Here is a 13,237-nt window from a genome sequence, read left to right as displayed (position 1 = left end):
GTAGCCGGAAGGAAGGTTTTTGTCCTTACCGGGCTTAAGTATGGGTATGATGGTGGCTTCACGCCAACGTCTGGGAAATGTACTCTCTGCCCAGATGTGGTTGTACATGTTAAGCAGAAAGTGCTTGCCCGCAAGAGAAATGTGCTGCAACATCTGAATTTGGACGGCGTCTGGCCCTGGGGCGGAGGATTGGGATGAAGTGAGAGCATGATCAATAGTGTTCTCTTGCACAATACAAAAGTTTCCTGTTGACATTACATTTATATATCACCTGATTCTATATGTATGTAATAGAATATGAGATTTCATCTTGTATTATACTTCCATCTAGATGGAATGATGTCTATGAACCATCTTCAAATGTAAGTTCTTTTATGTACTTTGTTGTTAACATAGGTCACCAATTTACTTTCTGTACATAATAGTGAAATTTCATGTTTTTTTTTTTGACAGCCATAAAATGACAGATAGTTCCAATGATGATTTATGTTCCCAAATAAATTATGCAAGCTGTGGGCGCAGCAGAGAAGAAGTTATTCATCTACAAGTCTTCCCATTAAAACAATTCTCACTTTTTTCCATCACATCAACAGTCATCAAGGCCTGACATGAACAATGTGAGAAAACAATTGTCACTAATTTTATTAACTGCAATTTAGAGCCTTATTCTCTAAATATCTCAAAGACACAATTAACAGAGGAAAGACTATCTCACATTATGCTATGAACTCTTGCAACCAAATGCAGGTTTTTGGGAACAACAGACAAAACAATGGGGAAATGTTGATAACAAAATCCTGAGAAATTAATAAATTACTGTTACAATGAAGACAAAGTGAATACCAGTGATCGATGAATAAAGTAGGCGTAGATGAGAAAAAAACAGAGGAGATGACTGCATGTAGAAATAACTGCTGGCATATGGCACCACTTATGGTGTAAACTTGTTTTCCAATGAGCATTGACTGGTACAAACATGCAACGGTAGTCCTCCTGACTGTTTCTGAACGATCCTCTGGCAGGACAAAGTAAAATATTTGGAACAAAATATACCATATGCTCAACCATCACAAACTGGCCAACTGCAATGAGCTAGTGACATCAACAGCTGACTGTAAAGGACTGGAAATGTTGAAATGGCTCAAATTGCTTCACATTTCTGCCAGTTTGGGAGCAATATGAAACAAGATGCATCAAAGACTCAGACTACATGCAATGTGTGATCTATGTCGAAAGTGGCTCTATGAGGCTGTTATATACATGACAAAAGGGTGCTGTCTGTGGTAGTGACATTCACTTAAATCATTAGCTCCTCGTATTAATGTGTTTGATAATGTTCTGCCCTTTGTCCCACATCTTGTTTTACATCCAATCTATCAAGCTGTACAGTTACTCTGTGGTATGGGGAACTTCCTGGAGCCACTATTCACCTTAACTGGCCTATGAAGCCTACAGATTTGATCTCAAGAAATGACGTATGTAACAATGTGGAAGAAACATATAATCATCACAGATGACATGTTCATAACCTGGCTGAAATGTGTATTTTGTTTCTCTTCTAAATGGCTGACAAATTTGCAATGAGTACTTGACAAAAGCAACAACTTTTTTGATGGAGTGTATGTTGAGCAAATGCATGAAAACAGATGTCGACAGAAGTGTTAAAGACATTATATGTAATTTAACAGTTATTTACAAGTGTTAAATGTGAACTAGTGTCAAAATAGTTATTGTCAACAAATACCAATGCAGTTACGGCCCTCCACAACCATTTAATACATTACTATAAAGCAGAAAATGGAATTACCTTCAGTTGGAGCAAAAGAACAAACAAATACAAAACTGACAATTCTTTCTAAAATGTGTCCACTGTAACTTAACACTTTTAATGGAGCTGCTGGAAGGACAAGGAAGAGTTACCTTCCTGCCTCAAGGAAAAGAAGCAGTTCAGAGGGAACAAGCCTTTCTCATAACATATATTTATGTCTCACACATCTCTGAAAGCAGAAGTAATGCATGGAGCTAATGAACTAATTTCCATACAACTAAAATCAAATGGAATTGGTTTTTATAGTCAAGTTCAATAGTGCTGCAAATTGTGTAAAAGTGAAATGAAACACAGCATTAAAATTTGATTACTAATAAAACAAAGCAACACTGTTTGATAACTAAGGGGGGAGTAACTGGCAAAAAGTCAATACTGGCTTGAACTCTTTAGACTTCTTCAGATTCCTGTCTTCAAGCAGCTCCCACTGGGTGTGTCAAGATACAATGCACACATAGTAAGGTAAGGAATAAAAAGAGAAGAACGCAGACAACAAACAAAATGACTAGAAACAGTAAAGATAGTAACACTGCTTTTTCTTATTACATAAAGTAACGATTTTTTGTTGTTAACACATCTCTTAATTTGTCTTGTCTTAAATGAATAGTTACCAGCATAGAAGCATCATATCCCCATGGAAGGAACAGAACTCCAGTGTTGTACTTCTCCCAGTGCGAAAGATGAAAATTTACGAAGACATTCCATAGACAATAATACATTCGTAGTGTAGAAATGCTGTACGTTGTGCGACCAAAAATTGAGTACATGCATGTTGGTATGAGAACTGCACTCCAAGAATCAAGACCGTGGTCAAACAGTTCTCCGAGTGGTCCACTTGTTTGAGTGCGTCGTGCTTGCTTGCCATCAATTCCATCTGTATTTTTAATATGAAACAATGTCACAATGAAAATTATATTACATCAATTTAATATTAACTAAAAAACACACAAATTAAAGCTCCAGCAGAACATACATTTCTTCAATCCCCTTCAGCATTAAGAAACTGTAACTACTGTGGCCCATTAACATTATATTGGATGGTGTCACAATATTTATGAGTTTCAGCATTATCACTTCAAAAGAAAAGTCTCAAACAGCAGAACCATATAGATGTATCATCTACTGGAAAACTAAGTGCTGATGGCTACTTCAGGTAACACTACAATTCTTTGTAACATTCAGTAAGCCATAAACAAAAGATAATTACAATAGCAACATCTCGAACCACTGGAAAGTAGAAATAATACAAATAAATGAACAAATATTCCCTGAAACATGGTAGAACAGAGTCAACAGGAATTGAAGAGGTGGCTTAATAGCACAAAAAGCACATGTTACGAGCCAATCATAAAGGTTGCTCCAATAATCAAGTTGAGTTGAGATGACTTATTTATAGACTTTTATGAGTAAGGGTCTATCTGCTCCCAAAGAAATATTTCTAATGTAACACATTAAGTTTATGTATGAAGTGTGGCATCCAGGATCGTTTCCTATCCAGCAGAAAGTCAAAGACATGGGCACAGTCAAAAAAATGTAACTGTTGGTGATTCAGGTATAACTTGGGGTATGGGTGAACAGACTTGAATTGGCTAAAGTGATTAACATGAGATTTCAATGCTGAAATACTGCCCCCATCATTTTGGCTCACTTCTGAATTCTATGTAAAGTTGTTTGGTGGTGATGTTTAGAGGACCAGTGTGACATATATACGTATACAGAGGTCAAGATCATTGACATTCAGTACTGATGGTACATTAGGTCCTGTGTGCAATGGCAAAAAGAGCAGTACTTAAAACACACACACACACACACACACACACACACACACACACACACTCTCTCTCTGCCCCCATGATACTCTCATGTAAGTCCACATAGATTGCTAAGGGATGATCCTTTAAGATGAAAGAGCCCAAGATATAAGAATTTTTAAAGACAAGCATATTGCCTTGGAAGCTTCATTCATGTAGTGTATGGGCATGAGATTTTCTAAGACCAGAGATAATGCATTAAGGTGTTGACATTCTGATGGTAGATTCTACTTCAAGAAGGTGATTACGAGTAGAACTGGCCCATCTGAATCCACTCTGAACTGGTGACTTCCAAGGTCTAGGTTCCAGCCACCAGGAAAATCCCTCAACCACCCATCCCAGTATTATGCACAGTGTCATCATTAAGCTAATTAGCCAAAGGTGGTGGAATATCTGGTAATATATTGAGCCTGGTCCAAGGGAAGTAGCAACTATACACTGTCCTCATGCCCTGCTAAATTCACAATCAGTAAAAGGGGTATTTTAAATTTGAAGGTTCTGAGTGAGGAAGAAGAAGGTATTACATTCCATTAATGTCTGAGGACATATGAATGCTGGTGAATAGCCACTTAATGCTGGTATTTAAGTACAAAACATCATTAAGAATTCAGTGACTAGTCGGCTCGTTTCATGGACCCAGCGTTGCAACTCTCCAGTAATTTGAAAACATGGGGTCGACAAGATGATGGGGTAATAGTTGCCACTGAGTGGTTGGGGTGAGGCTGGAGCTACAAAGCATAATATCACTAGCACAGCAAGTGCCATGTACAGCACAAAAATGAGTTTGCAGGCCATCATTCTACAGATAAATCACTTTTTCACTGTGGAGACTTACTAACAATTTGCCTTACTGTGTGTTTTTGTGCTATCTCTGAAAATATTATGAGCATTAAACACTACCCAAGAAGAAGAGTGGAGGTAGTTGTTGCTTTCACTCCTTAAGTATCTGGTATTGCAAGTGGAAGATATATATTATACATAGTAAAGATCAAACAATATAATATTGTTACATTCCATTCTTCATAATATTGTTACATTGTAAAAATGGTAGTTAAGTGGACTCTAACAGCTATTACTTCGAAATCAACATTTAGTGACACCTGTTCACTACAGGTTGAGAGTTGAAACATTATGCAAACATCACCTGACACACATTTTACATTTCTGCAATAAATATAATTTTACTTGTTCAAACCTTGATTTATGGACTTATTTAAAGACACAGCAAAGAGAAATATGTGGGTTTTATATTCTTTTGGGTGGAGGCACAGGACAGTAGATATTATGTAACTATAAAGGATCACCCTGTAAGTTCAAATTGTGTAAACAATTTTTGCATCTATCTCAACAACACCAATTATAAGTGTGTTTGACAGAAAGCTGTATTAGTGGCAATAATTGTAATATTTTTTCACTAGACAGGAAAGGCAAAGGCGAACTACTGGTATTACTAACTGTCATCCATCCTAGAGCAGGCATGGGCAACATCTGGTGATCCGCAGGTCTGATTCACAAATTTACTTAAGCTCGCGTGTCACTCCATCACTGATGCGACAGCAGTGCTCATAACACATGAAGACAAACTTCTATTATAATGCACCAACATAAATGGCACCCTTTTTGCGACATGACACGCCAACAAATTATGCCTCATAACATGCATTTTTGGGAGTACATTCAATTTATGTTTACCCCACCTTCAGGTGTTTACATTTGTTTATGCATTCTTTCCTTATGACATTTTACAACAGCTGTCGCAAAGATACAGTTAAAAAATTCTGCAGCACTTTGCTCTTCCCCTCTGACAAATTTCTTCCATGGGCTGGACTGAAAAGGAAGGAAGGAGAAGGAAGGAATGAAGATTGGTTTTAACGTCTCATTGACCTTGAGGTCATTAGCGATAGAGCACAAGCTCAGATTGTGTCAAGTATGAGGAAGGACATCGGCCGTGCCCATTCAAAGGAACCATCCCAGCATTTTCCTGGAGAAGTTTAGGGAAATCACGGAAAAACTAAGTCTGGATGACCAGATGTGGGTTTGAACCATCATCCTCCCAAATGCAAGACCATTATGCTAATCACTGTGCCACCTCGCTTGGTGGACAGCACTGAAAAACAACTGCGGGCCAAATCTGGCCTGCGAGCCATCTATTGCCCATCTCTGTTCTACAGAGTATGTCTGAAATTATAAATTCACACTGGTTACAAATCATGTGATCTTAGCCCACATGTGCTTTAATATTTAGGTTGCTTTCTTTGCATTTGTGTGTGTGGCTTCTATTTTTACTGCTGTGCCAAGTACTGAATAAATGAAGCAAACAATAATGCAATACAAAAACTTGATACATTATGGAAGTGGCAGTGATATGTAAACATCACAGACTATGTTCATTGCAAAATTCAGCTGCTTACATTGAGGAAAAAAAAATTACCAAAATTCAAAAGCCACCCACATGATTTAGTTGACTTATGGTAGCAAACGTATTTAAAAAAAAAAAAAAAAAAATCATTTTATCTGAGCATCAGCATGACTGTCTCTTACTGCATACTTGCCGTTCGAACATATTTATCGCTATATCGAGAAACATGAGCATCAATCATGGGCACTACTTGTACTGTTCTCCGTCCTAACTTTTAATTCCTTTGTATTAAATTGTGATCAGTTGTTTTATTCAATAAAAATTACACTACTCTATTGTTTCCAAACAATCATATCAAATTTGAATATTTGTCCAATATTTATACTTCTTGTTATAACAACACGGTAACTAAAAAGTAAATAACCAACCTTCTCTCAAAGTGTTTCACAATGATAGTGTAAAATGATAAAACAACAAACTGCATTCCATAAAGTTTATATTACATTAGTTCATCTAAATCTTTAATTTTCACCTGGGATACATTTATCAATTTTCCTTTTATTTATATTTTTTACTCCCTTACATAATTTACATCTGTTTATGAATATTATTTCATAAAAGATAAAGACAATAAACTCAACAATGAAAATAATATTATCTTACCCAAAGTATAGGCTAAAAAAATGTTAATGGCTGCAGCTGCCCAAAGCCATCTTGGTATGGGAGCAACTTCTGGGTGATCATCACTTGACGCATAAAATTCATAGTCGTAATAAGAAAACAGAATGAAATTAAATACAGTAAACAAGAAACCAGCAAATGTCAGAACATTCGGGGCAATCCATTTTGGGCAAAACTGAAACAGAAAGACCATTACCCAATTACTTTCACTTACTTTGGAGGTGGAAAATTAAAAAATTAAAAATAACTAAGACATAAATTTGAAAAATAAAAAGAAAGAATATATTTATAATGTGTGTTTATAATTGTACAAAGAGCAACAATGCTATTAAATTTCCTAAACAGTTTCAACATTATTCAAATCTCTTATTGTTACAAGAATTTTAACCTCTGAAGCTGCATCGTGTGTTTCATTTCTGTCATAGCCTTTCCCATCATTTCATTCTCCATCCAACCACTCTGAATTATTTACCACTGTCCACACTGTTTTTGTATTTAATTAAAGTTATTCTTTAGTTTGATATCAACTTTACAAAATTTTTCCACTAACTAGCGGTTATTCAATCTACCACCAATTTTCAACATTCTTCTGTATCTGCACATCTCAATAGCTTTTGTTGTCTTCTGCTTATCCTCCATGTTTCACTTTAGTACAAGATAGATTCCATGCATATATCTTCAGAAAGGACTGCTTCACACTTAAATTTGTATTTGATGTTTACAAATTTCTCTTTTCCAGAAACATTCTTCTTGCTGTCTGCATTTTAAATCCTCTCTACCTTGGACATTGTGTCATTTTGCAGCCCAAATAGTGAAACTCATCATCTACTTTTGGTGTATCTAATTGTTAGTAGAAACTTTGCTATACATTTTAAATCAGAGTGGAAAATAAGCCTTTTGAATATACTAGTCCACATTAATACGGATGGACAAGAATCAAAAAATGAAGCACTTACATACTATAGGGGCCACATGTTACATTTATTTCCATTTCAGAGACAAAGGACAATGGAAAAAAGGCAGTAGAGCGAGATTTTGTAGGATACGATGCAGATGAGCACTATGGAAATTTTATACAGGGGAAAATAATGTTATCATCTCCAAAGATGAAATCCTTCACACAAAACCAGATGAATTGCTTCTGCATAACACTGAGAAAATGAATCAAGAAGTCTTCCACAGAGGAAGAGGGAGACTCTCCTAAAGACTCGGAACATATAAATGATGAAGGTAGAAATGAAGAAGGCTTTCACAAATCACTCCACTCAAGACTAAAACACCATCATCACAGTTGGTAAACTGTCAAAGATAAGGAGGATCCTGAAGGTTACAAAAGAGTACAAATCATTAAATACAATATCAGGTGCAAACAGACTATGGAGAATAAAATGAAGTTATAAGAAGATATCAGACTTGAAAGTTGACAAATTTACCAAAAAGATCAAGGGCCATACCTTATAAATGGGTTTTTCTGAATAAAATCCAAATATAATGGCAATGTAGGCAAATATAAGGTATGACTTGTCATTAAGGAGTTAATCACCATGGTGACATTGTTAACATAATAAAGGAATGTTTGTAATCAAAGTTAAACATAATTTATACAATGTTGCTGCACATGAGAAAAATGTAAATTACAATGCCAAATGAACCTACTGCATTTTTATATGGAAAACTAGAAGAAATTAAACAGTGCAATAACAAGAATACTGATAAATTTTGAGGCTCAAAAAGAGTTTGTACAGTCCCAAGTGAGCTCCAAAATGTTGGAACATTCATTCTGGAGCTTTTCTATAGTTAGCAGGACTCAAGACAAGTGATGCAGACTTATACTTACACACTAAGAACACTGATTATGAAAGAAATACTTATTGTGGCTCTTCATGTGGATGATGAATTTGTTTCTCCTTTAGATCCATAAGACACTGAAAATTTTATTAGAAAATGTATGAAGAGGTTATTCTTGCCTTAAAAAAGGGAGATGTGCACAACATATGGCCCACTCTTTTATATAAGGGGTGGGTGTGGGAGATGGAGGCTTAGAGTAACCTTGCTGATGGCTTTCTGATACGTCAGCTTCATACATCATAGAGATCAGGATGAGAAAATTTTAACTACGTATTAACTGCAGGAGCATTCTCGGTGAGGTCCCACCATTAGTCTCATTAATAATAATAATAATAATAATAATAATAATAATAATAATAATAATAATGTCCACATACTGCTAAGTAAGAGAAGGCTAGCTGAAACCAGAAACGGTCAAGCAGCAAAATCTAGATGCTAACCACGGTGGTGCAATAACTGAAATAAAGAACTCAATAGTTCCTAGTGAGATTATTATGGATTCTCAATATAAAATAATTTGTGTAAAGGTAAGCACTGAAGGTGGGTCAAACATAGTAATTTCATGCTTTTATGGACAACATGCCTCAGGAGCTACTGTAGCAGAACACTTACGAGAAAGCTCTGTGAATAACGCACGTAAATTTCTTATCCTGCTACTGTAATAAGAGGAGATTTCAACTTTCCAGCTCTAGAAAGGAAGTCATACAATTCATATGAGTGACAAAGACAATGATTTGTTTGAGATTTTTCTGAATGTCTGCTCTGAAAGTTATTTAGAGCAGTTAGAAGAACTGACTTATGACAACAACCTCTTCGATCTTTTCATGTTTAACAGACCCAAGCTTTTCAAGTCAGTTGCTGCCAAGGAAGGAATCAGTGACCATAAGGCTGTTATGGCATCACTGATTACAGTTGTTAAAATGTATATTAATAAAGGCACCCAGATTGAGTGGTTAACATCTGACATCCGTCTCTGGGTACAAATATATGTATCACAAATGGATAAAATTCAAAAGCACTATACAATAGACTTCAAATTTGTACGAGGAAAGTAAGATTGTGAGGGATGGGTAAGACATAACATGTTTCAACAGTAGTGAATTAAACTCTTGTTAACAAACAAGAGTTTAATGGAGAAAAAATGTGAGGAAGAACAATTACACGAGAAGTATCGATAAATTCAAAAATAAATTTGTGCTGACCATTCTAACAAAAAATTCTGTATAGTTATGGTCTAACAAAAAGTCAGTAAAATAATTTACTGAGTCACTCAGAGACCATTCTGGCACCCAATTGGAAGATATCACACAGAAAACCAAAATACGAAATTTGGTCTTCCAAGATTGAAAGAATGTAATGTATGGTTCTCTCACTCATCCATACAATCACAACACAAATGTCAAAATGATTTTGAGATACGTAACAGGGGAATAAAAAAATCAACTAAAATTGTTAAGGCAACCAGGTGTTATGAGCTACCTGAACATAAAACAACACATTCTAGCAGCATTTTAGTGGAGATTGCAGGAGAAATGAATGAATTTAAGTAGCTGGAAAAAGGTGCATGGCGTTCCCGGTATCAAGAAAGATCATCGGAGCAGTGCATCAACCTGTTTTAGCTTTGGAACATATTTTATGCTAATTAATTACGATCTTTCTGAAGAATGGAAACCACTTGTGTTGGAATCAGCATAGCTTCTGCAAATCCCAATCTTGTAAAACTCAATCAATTCAGTTTGTCCACAAGACACCCAAAAGGGCAGCAGATATAAAGGAACCCATGTTGATAATGAGTTTTTTTTAATTCTGGAAGGCATTCAACACAGTTTGACACAGCAGTTTTTTGATCAAAATATGAGTTAACAGAATAGCAGGGATCGAGCTCAGAACTTTCTAGCAGGTAGAATATGACAAGTCATTCTTCAATGGTACAAAATCTTTAGATATAAAAGTAATTTCCAGAGCTCCAAGCAAGTCTGGCTATTTGTGGATGATGCTGGTGTAAATGGGAAAGTTCCAATGGCAGATAACTGTAGCAAACTGCATGAAGACCTGTAGAAAATTGTCACTTGATGCGGGGACTAGTAAATAACACACAGTACAGATAAAAGAAACGTATTGTGCGTAAGTAGGTAGAAAGTTTCATCATTGTTCGACTACACAGTTGGCAGCCAATCATGGAAAATGTCCAGTAATAACCTTCCGGAGTATGCCAAAGTAGAAAAAGTACATAGAATTAGCTGCAAGAAAAGCAGATGCCAGAGTGAGATTAAGAAGAATAATTCAAAGGAAATATAATTAATCTCTGAAAGATGTATTGAAGTATCACATAAACTCCTTGGATGTATGATTCTGAGAACCGCTAATTAGTCTTGGACCCTTATCAGGTTGGACTGACAAGTGTTTTAGAGAAGCTACAAATAAGGATAAGAAATTTCACCAAGGGTATGTTTAATAAACATGAGAGATGAAGCTTATCTAACTACAGTGGCAGGCACTACAAGGGAGATGGTCTACGTCACAGAGAAATACACTGTTAAAATTACAAGAGCCTATGTTCAAAGAAGAGTCAGGCAATATACTATTTCCCCCTGTGATAATGACATGGGAAAAATTGGAGAAATATAGACTCGTATGGTAACTTCATAGCAGTCATTTTTCCCATTTATCATTCACAATTGCAACACAGAAGCTGGTAAATCACGCTGGTACCAGACATACCTTCTTCTACACAGCAAAATGTGGCTTGCAGAGTACAGATGTAGAACTTGGCTTTAGCTAAAGCATGTTCTGATGATGGTGCAGTAAATGCAGACAAGTGCAGCGAAATTATTGCAAGTTCCAATACTCAAGAATGCACACCTGTTCGAACACCAAGAATAAAGGAAACAGAAGTTGAAGGTACAGAGAAAAGTTATTTCCACTTTCGCCAAGTACGAGGAGGAATGAGATGAAGACCTTAAAAGTGTAATTAAAAATCAACATTTCATGCCACTGTTCTGAAAGTCTGTGGTATTGTTACCAATGATTTACAGACAAGCAAAATGGGGCCAGCCACAACACCAGCTCAAAATAGCTACCCCCACTTGCGAATGCACGAAGGAAATATAGCATACTCTCGTAAGTTTCCTGAGCAGTGAAGGTACAAAACCTTTTGAAATGCATGGTGGTGAATATGTGAGTGGAGTAGAAAGTTTAGAAATGATGTGACTTCTGCGACAGATGCTCAGTGCCAGGCCAGGCACATAGTGTTGTGACACCTGAGTTTACTACACCATTTGAGGACAGTGTGATGGAAAATTGCCATGTGATGGCAGATGAAATAGCCGCAAATATGAATGTTAGTCATGGCTCAGCACATCACATCGTTCATGAAGTCTTTAAGTTCCACAAAGAATCTGCAAGATGGGTGCCATGGCAGCTCACTTCAGAACAAAAAGAGCAATGCGTTGACACCTGCAAAGAACTTTTTGTTGTGATTTAAAGCAGAAAGTGATGGCTTCTTCATGAGAATCATTATGGGAGATGAAACTTGGGTACACTACTACGAACCCTAAATGAAGAGAGCAAGTGAGGAATGGTGCCACTTCTCATCATCAAAACCCAAGAAGTTACAGTGCAGCCATCTGCAGGGAAGGTCCTGTGGACTCTCTTTTGGGATGTATGACACGCTGTCTTGAAACATTACACGACAAGGGAAACATTATCACCAGTGTGTCATATTCCAATACGTTAAAAAATATCAGATTCAACCTGCAATATAAAAACCAAGCGATGTGCACTTACAACTACAGCTGTCATTTTGTAACATGAGAATGCTTGGCCTCATACAGTCTGTGCAACACTTGCAGCCTTCAATGACCTGTACTCTGATACTCTGTTCCATCTGCCATACTCACCAGATCTCACAACAGGTGATTCCCAAATGTTTGGACTATTCGAAGAGGTGATAGGAGGAAAGAAATTTTGTCCCGATGATGAGATGTAGCAGGCAGTGCACGAGTGGCTGCGCACACAAACAAAATGATTTCCTTTTCTTTTTTTCCAGAGAAATCTGTGCACTTTCTTGCGCTAGAGGAAGTGTGTTGAATGATGGGAAGACTATGTCAAAAAATACACTTGGGTTCCACTTTTGTTCATTAAAAAGTATTTAACTTTTTCATTTGACTCCCCATAGTAACTGGCGTACTTATGTATCCAATGACTCAAAAAGAGTCCTAATAGTGCATATATTATAAGTTTCCTTTCAAGATCACTTTATTCTGTTGCCTTACAATAGAGGTGAAACAAACATTCTGACAGACTCCTGGTACAACTGATTTGGTCAATGTTTATAGTCTAAGCAGGACCAGCAAAATACTTAAGAGCTATAATGATGCAGAAACTGGTGCATGTAGCATGACTGTTCATCCTACAACAGGTGGTGTCATCATTCTCATTGGTGGAGCTCTTTTGCAGGTAACTATAAGGCAAGTTACCATTGTCAAGTCTAACATTAGGGACAGCACAAATTTCCAAATAATGACATAAAGATCATGTGACTGAGGGGCTCACTGAGACAGAAGTTATTCAGATTAAATCAAGCTACACTGAGACTGACACAAAATCTTCTATTTCAACATAACAATAAACATATTCAAATTAATTATTTCTTCATTCAAGAAAAGATAATAGAAAGAGAGCTAGGTGTTCCATAAATTTCAACACAGGATC

The 13,237-nt window shown here is 36.5% G+C and overlaps 1 protein-coding gene across 1 annotated transcript in view; it reads right to left on the bottom strand.

Annotated features, from left to right (window-relative positions):
* The window catches only part of LOC124803071 (ethanolaminephosphotransferase 1-like), an 89,408-nt gene that overhangs the window by 47,328 nt on the left and 28,843 nt on the right, over positions 1 to 13,237 (bottom strand). Inside the window, exons 3-4 of the mRNA XM_047264200.1 lie at positions 6,659 to 6,851; positions 2,437 to 2,699 (exon numbers count right to left, since the gene is read on the bottom strand). Of these exons, the coding sequence (XP_047120156.1) occupies positions 2,437 to 2,699; positions 6,659 to 6,851 (456 nt within the window). The remainder of the gene's footprint in view (positions 1 to 2,436; positions 2,700 to 6,658; positions 6,852 to 13,237) is intronic.

This window comes from Schistocerca piceifrons, chromosome 6 (genome assembly GCF_021461385.2).
Source record: "Schistocerca piceifrons isolate TAMUIC-IGC-003096 chromosome 6, iqSchPice1.1, whole genome shotgun sequence".
In the NCBI taxonomy this organism is placed as follows: domain Eukaryota; kingdom Metazoa; phylum Arthropoda; class Insecta; order Orthoptera; family Acrididae; genus Schistocerca; species Schistocerca piceifrons.
The sequence above is the reverse complement of the archived record's forward strand: the minus strand, read 5'-3'. Positions and strand labels throughout refer to the sequence as shown.